General features: G+C 41.1%; 1 protein-coding gene across 4 annotated transcripts in view; it reads right to left on the bottom strand.

Annotated features, from left to right (window-relative positions):
- Positions 1–251: 251 nt before the first annotated feature.
- The window catches only part of fynb (FYN proto-oncogene, Src family tyrosine kinase b), a 27,482-nt gene continuing 19,878 nt past the window's right edge, over positions 252–7,855 (bottom strand). For 2 of the 4 annotated variants that reach the window (XM_053516304.1, XM_053516315.1), the window contains exons 7-12: positions 4,851–5,015; positions 2,771–2,950; positions 2,586–2,662; positions 2,283–2,436; positions 1,899–2,030; positions 252–1,776 (exon numbers count right to left, since the gene is read on the bottom strand). In XM_053516304.1, coding sequence (XP_053372279.1) covers positions 1,568–1,776; positions 1,899–2,030; positions 2,283–2,436; positions 2,586–2,662; positions 2,771–2,950; positions 4,851–5,015 — 917 coding nt within the window. In that variant the 3' untranslated portion in view covers positions 252–1,567. Of the gene's footprint in view, positions 1,777–1,898; positions 2,031–2,282; positions 2,437–2,585; positions 2,663–2,770; positions 2,951–4,454; positions 4,611–4,850; positions 5,016–7,855 lie in introns of all 4 variants that reach the window. The other 2 variants (XM_053516336.1, XM_053516326.1) reach the window with 2 other exon arrangements.

The raw sequence follows: 7,855 nt of genomic DNA, 5'->3' as shown, positions 1-7,855 counted from the left end.
GACTGTTGTGAAGATAATCCTCCAGAGGTTGGAGTTGCTAGGGTGCTCTAAATGGTTGCTAAGGGGCGTGGCTTATGAGGATCATGATAAATGCAAAAGACTGAATGGTTGCCTGAGTTAAATGAGCCCTCCCCCGTGTCTCTACGACACTCTGATGTTGGGACAAATTTGCGGACCTCACCACCACCTTATACCCCTGTGCAGGGTTTGTTCTGATTAATAATAATAATAATAATAATAATATGCAGGTATAAAAGTGTATAAAATATTTTTATTGAAAATTTTCATTATAAAAAAGAACATGCAACAAACTGTAATATAAAAACACGCTGGATTGAAACGAGGCCGAGGTTTAACACACCTCTGTTCACTTTCCCTTCACCAAGTCCCCTTGGTCATCCCTCTTGGACGCTGTGGACAAATTAACCAAAATGCACTGCAGCTGTTTATACAGTGTACGCAGTTGATTGACTATTTCACAAATGGATTTAATCGGATTGCACACTAGTGAATCAGAAGTGCGGATGGTCAGTAGGGGAGGTCGATGAGGGTGAGACATAAAATGGCTCCACAGCGCCTCCTGTGGCTTCTTCCATGCAAACAACTGACCAGGAAAATTGTCCCGGGGTTAATTACACATATTAAAACCGTTAAAAGGAAAAAAAATAAGTATAAAGGCCACAAGACTGAAAGATTAAGACTTTCGCTCGTCATGGTCACATGATCGTTAACGTAATTAACACCTGAGAAAAGGAAGTAAATAAACACCAAGTACTAAGAGCAGGCATTTCATCTGTTTAAAATTAAAAGTTTTTTCATACTTATTGTTTAAAATGCAACATATATTATTTTTTACCTTACATTCTGTTGTTAGCTTTAGCATAAAATTTGGTAGACAACATAACAGAAAAGAACAAACGCAGCATTGCATAATGGGTCTTTGGGCGTTAATTAAAACTAAAATAAAAATATATATATATTCCAAAAATAAACAGCATGTCTGTATAAAAGTTGCACGTTTGTGTTCAATGTGCGTTTTATCTTGCTGTGTTAAATCTATCATTAATACACAAAAAGAAAAAAAAAAGGAAAAGGCACAGGTACGCACAATCCCTCCTCTCTTATTCCCACACAGTACCCACAATCCCTCCTCTCTTATTCCCACACAGTACCCACAATTCCTCCTCTCTTATTCCCACACAGTACCCACAATTCCTCTTACTAAAACCTTCATCAGACCCGGGTTTAGATTCTAAAAAAAATGCGCGTTAAAAGACAGCTAGACTGTGCAAATAATCTCCAGACCAGAAGAGAGCGCGAGAATCTGTTTTCCAAAGCGATATTATTAAAAAAAGAAAAGCAACCCTTACATTTTTTCAAAATTACCCACAGTTCCATTCACTATTCCCACCCACTGCCCCTTACACCTCCTCCTTTAGATCTGCGTCTGGATGCAAAGCTCGAGTCTGGAGCTCCCGCTTCCTCTCTGCTAAAGATAAATGCAGGTCCGAAGGACTTGATGGAAGCTGTGGTTCCGCCTCCATGCTGCAGGAGGCGCTGGGTCAGATCATAAGTTGTCCCCAGGTTGGTACTGCGGCTCGGTGGCGGTGAAGTAATCTTCGAGGAACGCCTGCAGGTACTCAAAGGTGTGACGTTCCTCTGAGTTCTGCTTCCAGCACTGCAGCATGAGCTCGTACAGGGATGAAGGACAGCCCAAGGGACACTGCATGCGGTACCCGCGGTCCACTTGCTCCAACACCTCCCTGTTGTTCATTCCTAACATCAAAACCAGACAGGTCTCAAAATTCAGGTCTCGGTTATTAACAGACTTTTGGAACAAAAAGGACCTTTAAGGGTTTATAATTAAGTGTGTTAATTAAGGGTTCTTTGTGCGGTACCTGGATACGGTACTCGTCCTTTCGTCACCAGTTCAGTCAGCAGGATCCCGAAGGACCAGACGTCAGACTTAATGGTGAACTTCCCGTAAAGAGCTGCCTCCGGAGCTGTCCACTTAATGGGGAACTTGGCACCTGAAAGAGAGGTGGAGCAAAGGGTGGAATGAGGGGTGGGGTGAGGCGGGGTGGGGTAGGGCGGGGCAGGGTGAGGCGGGGCGGGGCAGGGCATTATAGGATAGATACAGTATATATACATACAGATCTGTGTCTCTCTGTGCGCCTGCCTGTCTCTGTCTCTCGATCTACATGCCTATCTCTCTGCTTGTCTGCCTGCCTGTCTCTTTCTGTGCCTGTCTGTCTGTCCTTCAGTCTCTCTGCCCGTCTCACCTTGCCGAGCGGTGTACTCATTGTCCTCGATGAGTCTGGCGAGGCCGAAGTCGGCGATTTTACACACCAGGTTTTCTCCCACCAGGATGTTGGCAGCACGCAGGTCTCTATGGATGTAGTTCATCCTCTCAATGTAGGCCATTCCGCCTGCTACCTACACACACACACACACACACACACACACATTTTTAACAATACAAATAGTAATAAAAAAATGGTACAACATAGATTGTTTAACAATTATTAAGTGAAAACATGAGCAAATAATTCAGTCAACCTTAGGAGCAGTGCATGCTGGGATACCTGAGAGGCCATGTCGACCAGGTTGGGTAACTTCAGGGCACGACCTTCTCCGTCCTTCAGGAACTCCAGCAGACTTCCTGTAAACATTTTACACAGAGTTCACCAGCATATAAATAAACCTGAGCGTCACCAAACTAAACCACGGTTATCTGTTCTGCTCCGTCACCACGGGTACGACCCCTGACCTTTGCTCATGTACTCTGTGACGATGTAGATGGGCTCCTCCGAGACGACGGCGTAGAGCTGCACCAGTTTATCATGACGCAGGTTCTTCATGATCTGAGCTTCCTCCAGAAACGACTCGGGGGACATGGTGCCTGGCTTCAGGGTCTTCACCGCCACCTGGGTGTTACCGTTCCATGTTCCTGACACCGACACACACACACACACACACACACACATCAGGCCATGTTTTCCCCAAAGGAGCAAAACAACCAAGAACTGTTTATTTTTCATCAGATATCAGATACTAAATGAGAACATGATCTTTTTTTTTTTATCCTACACGTACATCTAAAACATAAGGATGTTTATGTAAGTTGTGTAAGATCACCAACAGGGGGTGCTGGAGGATCAGAACAGAAATATTACAGCGAATGTACAGTAAACTCAAGACAGAAGGAGAACTGAGAAACGAATGTCTTACAGGAGAAAAAAAAAACCCTAACAATTCTATTTACTGATGAAAGAGAAACATTCCTTGGTTGTAAACTCACAGTTTAACACTGAGCAGTGGAGAAGTTAAGGAAATCACACCACGTTTATAGGAAGGAGGACAGGGCAGAGTTACAGACAGAAACACAATGGTAATACAGAAGGACATGAAAAAAGTGTGTTTTCATCCATCTACGGTATGTTAAAGCTGAAGGTTTAAAAATTGAGAAAAAATGATGCAAACTGGTTTTATATGCAAAGTTGTTTGTTTTAACTACTGTATTAACTAATGTTCAAATTGGTGGGTTTATTATGTAATAATGATTTGATAATAATTAGTGCAGCCGTAAAATCACTTTGAAGCTGTTTGGGTGTGTAAATCTATAGCAGCACAGCGCTGATAGTAAAATGTGTCTGATTGAATCTAAAATATTCAAAACATTTATCAATGCTAAATTATGCCATAAAGATTCAAAATAATATCCATTCAAAAAAATGCACAATATGGCGAGCCAGCCAGGATTCTGTTCATGACTACATGTGTTTGGGTTGTATCGTGGGGGTGGGTAACACAACAGTGTGTGTAGCTAATTGCAACACAATCACTTTTGAGCTTTTCGGATGGAAACACAGCTTAAAGTGACAGGGAACTCAGGGGCTTTTTTTAACCCTTTATCATACTCACCTCGGAGTTCTCTCTCGACACCATCAAAAGTCAAATGATATCTATAATGTCATCATTAATAAACAGTGTTGTGGCTATTCATACCAGTCTGTAAATATAAATAATAATAATAATAATAATAATAATAATAAATAAGACCTGCTTTGATTACATAAGCTCTCACACAACACAACTCTTGTGCAGTGCTGCAGGAAACTGTGAGATCTTTCCAAGTAGTGAATAAGCAAACTGCCACACCAGCCTAAGATCTCATCTACCATGTTAGCAATAAGAAACCATGTGGCATGATGTGTGTAATAACACTAGGAAATGGCCGTAAACACCTTAGAGTTAACATGCTGACATACAGGTCGTAACCTCTACCATAGAGTAGCAGGCCTCCTGTAAATGCTCTAATAAACAAGCTAACTACTCTAACTGGTTAGGCAGCACCTCTACAGTACCACCTCTGTACACGAATGCTTTACCACATCACTGTTCATCAATGAATCAACAGTTTATGAATCCTTTATGAATGGATTTGACCTTACCACACCAGACATCTGCGAAACATCCCGCTCCAAGCTTGACATTCAGCTGCAGAGAGTCGCGAGCAATTTCCCAGGTGTCGTGTGTAAGACCCACTGTTTCTGGTGTGTTGTTTACACACACACTGGTTAAATGATAGCACAGACCATCAGCATGCACTAAAGGGGGGGAGAAGGGAGGATGGGAGACGATGTTAATGATCTCTAAGAGGAGGGACATGCAGGCGGAGAGACGGAAAACACGCCAAGCGAGCGAGCCACCTAACACTACACATGACCAGCGTGAACATGCTAGCTGGCTAGTCGGTGTTAAGATCTTCTATCACTAACAGACTCCGCCCTCTCGAGGAGGCGTCCTTCCGTCTCTCCTTGTGACTGGCTCAGTGGGCGGAGCCATACCCATCCAGACCTCCCCGAACTGGCCATTGCCCAATCGCTTTATGAGCTGGAGTGATTCACGCAGGATCTCCCACACGTCTTTGGTTTTGATTGACAGATCAGTAAGGCGGGGCATCCCCTTGTGACATGGGCCGATCAATCGGAAACACAGACCTGCGGCCCGCTCTGGAGCAGGAAACACATCGTAAGCTCGCAAACACAGAGACACACACACACACACACACACACACACACACACAAACAACTCTCTGATGCACACACAGATAAAAAACTTTGTCACACATACATGTACAAAGACAAATGCGCACACGCACACACGAACAAAAAAACCCTCTCTCATACACACCACAGATAAAAAACTGACACAAAGACATAGACAAATGCGCACACACACACACACACACACACAAAGACAACCACACTCACAGATAAATCCCCAGACAGAGTATATTATAGCATTAGGCATGATGTTAAGAGTGTAATGATCTAAAGTGTAAGAGAGTATAGTGTACTGTATATAGTGTGAGAGTGTATATAGTGTAACCTACTGTATATAGTGTGAGTGTATATAGTGTAACCTACTGTATATAGTGTGAGTGTATATAGTGTAACCTACTGTATATAGTGTGAGAGTGTATATAGTGTAACCTACTGTATATAGTGTGAGAGTGTATATAGTGTAACGTACTGTATATAGTGTGAGTGTATATAGTGTAACGTACTGTATATAGTGTGAGTGTATATAGTGTAACGTACTGTATATAGTGTGAGTGTATATAGTGTAACCTACTGTATATAGTGTGAGTGTATATAGTGTAACGTACTGTATATAGTGTGAGTGTATATAGTGTAACGTACTGTATATAGTGTGAGTGTATATAGTGTAACGTACTGTATATAGTGTGAGTGTATATAGTGTAACGTACTGTATATAGTGTGAGTGTATATAGTGTAACGTACTGTATATAGTGTGAGTGTATATAGTGTAACCTACTGTATATAGTGTGAGAGTGTATATAGTGTAACGTACTGTATATAGTGTGAGAGTGTATATAGTGTAACGTACTGTATATAGTGTGAGTGTGTATAGTGTAACCTACTGTATATAGTGTGAGAGTGTATATAGTGTAACGTACTGTATATAGTGTGAGTGTGTATATAGTGTAACGTACTGTATATAGTGTGAGAGTGTATATAGTGTAACGTACTGTATATAGTGTGAGTGTATATAGTGTAACCTACTGTATATAGTGTGAGAGTGTATATAGTGTAACGTACTGTATATAGTGTGAGTGTATATAGTGTAACGTACTGTATATAGTGTGAGTGTATATAGTGTAACCTACTGTATATAGTGTGAGTGTATATAGTGTAACGTACTGTATATAGTGTAAGTGTATATAGTGTAACGTACTGTATATAGTGTGAGAGTGTATATAGTGTAACGTACTGTATATAGTGTGTGAGTGTATATAGTGTAACGTACTGTATATAGTGTGAGTGTATATAGTGTAACGTACTGTATATAGTGTGAGTGTACAGTGGTGTGAAAAACTATTTGCCCCCTTCCTGATTTCTTATTCTTTTGCATGTTTGTCACACAAAATGTTTCTGATCATCAAACACATTTAACTATTAGTCAAAGATAACACAAGTAAACACAAAATGCAGTTTTTAAATGATGGTTTTTATTATTTAGGGAGGAAAAAACTCCAAATCTACATGGCCCTGTGTGAAAAAGTGATTCAACAAATCAGGAAGGGGGCAAATAGTTTTTCACACCACTGTAATTATAGAGAGAATAGAGTGTATATAGTGTGTGATGTTTAGAGTGTGATGGAGTGTGGTGTGTAGAGTGTGTGATGTTTAGAGTGTGATGGAGTGTAGTGTGTAGAGTGTGTGATGTTTAGAGTGTGATGGAGTGTAGTGTGTAGAGTGTGTGATGTTTAGAGTGTGATGGAGTGTAGTGTATAGAGTGTGTGATGTTTAGAGTGTGATGGAGTGTAGTGTGTAGAGTTGTGTGATGTTTAGAGTGTGATGGAGTGTAGTGTGTAGAGTTGTGTGATGTTTAGAGTGTGATGGAGTGTAGTGTGTAGAGTGTGTGATGTTTAGAGTGTGATGGAGTGTAGTGTGTAGAGTGTGTGATGTTTAGAGTGTGATGGAGTGTAGTGTGTAGAGTGTGTGATGTTTAGAGTGTGATGGAGTGTAGTGTGTAGAGTTGTGTGATGTTTAGAGTGTGATGGAGTGTGGTGTGTAGAGTGTGTGATGTTTAGAGTGTGATGGAGTGTAGTGTATAGAGTGTGTGATGTTTAGAGTGTGATGGAGTGTAGTGTATAGAGTTTTGTGATGTTTAGAGTGTGATGGAGTGTAGTGTATAGAGTGTGTGATGTTTAGAGTGTGATGGAGTGTAGTGTATAGAGTGTGTGATGTTTAGAGTGTGATGGAGTGTAGTGTATAGAGTGTGTGATGTTTAGAGTGTGATGGAGTGTAGTGTATAGAGTGTGTGATGTTTAGAGTGTGATGGAGTGTAGTGTGTAGAGTTGTGTGATGTTTAGAGTGTGATGGAGTGTAGTGTGTAGAGTTGTGTGATGTTTAGAGTGTGATGGAGTGTAGTGTATAGAGTGTGTGATGTTTAGAGTGTGATGGAGTGTAGTGTATAGAGTGTGTGATGTTTAGAGTGTGATGGAGTGTAGTGTGTAGAGTTGTGTGATGTTTAGAGTGTGATGGAGTGTAGTGTATAGAGTGTGTGATGTTTAGAGTAGTGTATAGAGTGTGTGATGTTTAGAGTAGTGTGTAGAGTTGTGTGATGTTTAGAGTGTGATGTGTGATGTTTAGAGTGTGATGGAGTGTAGTGTATAGAGTGTATAGTGTAACAGAGTGTGTTGTGTGATGTTATAGAGTGTATAGTGTAACAGAGTGTGTTGTGTGATGTTTAGAGTGTGATGGAGTGTAGTGTATAGAGTGTGTGATGTTTAGAGTGTGATGGAGTGTAGTGTATAGAGTGT

Source organism: Clarias gariepinus, chromosome 2 (genome assembly GCF_024256425.1).
Source record: "Clarias gariepinus isolate MV-2021 ecotype Netherlands chromosome 2, CGAR_prim_01v2, whole genome shotgun sequence".
NCBI lineage: Eukaryota > Metazoa > Chordata > Actinopteri > Siluriformes > Clariidae > Clarias > Clarias gariepinus.
This window is presented reverse-complemented; position numbering and strand designations above follow the sequence as displayed.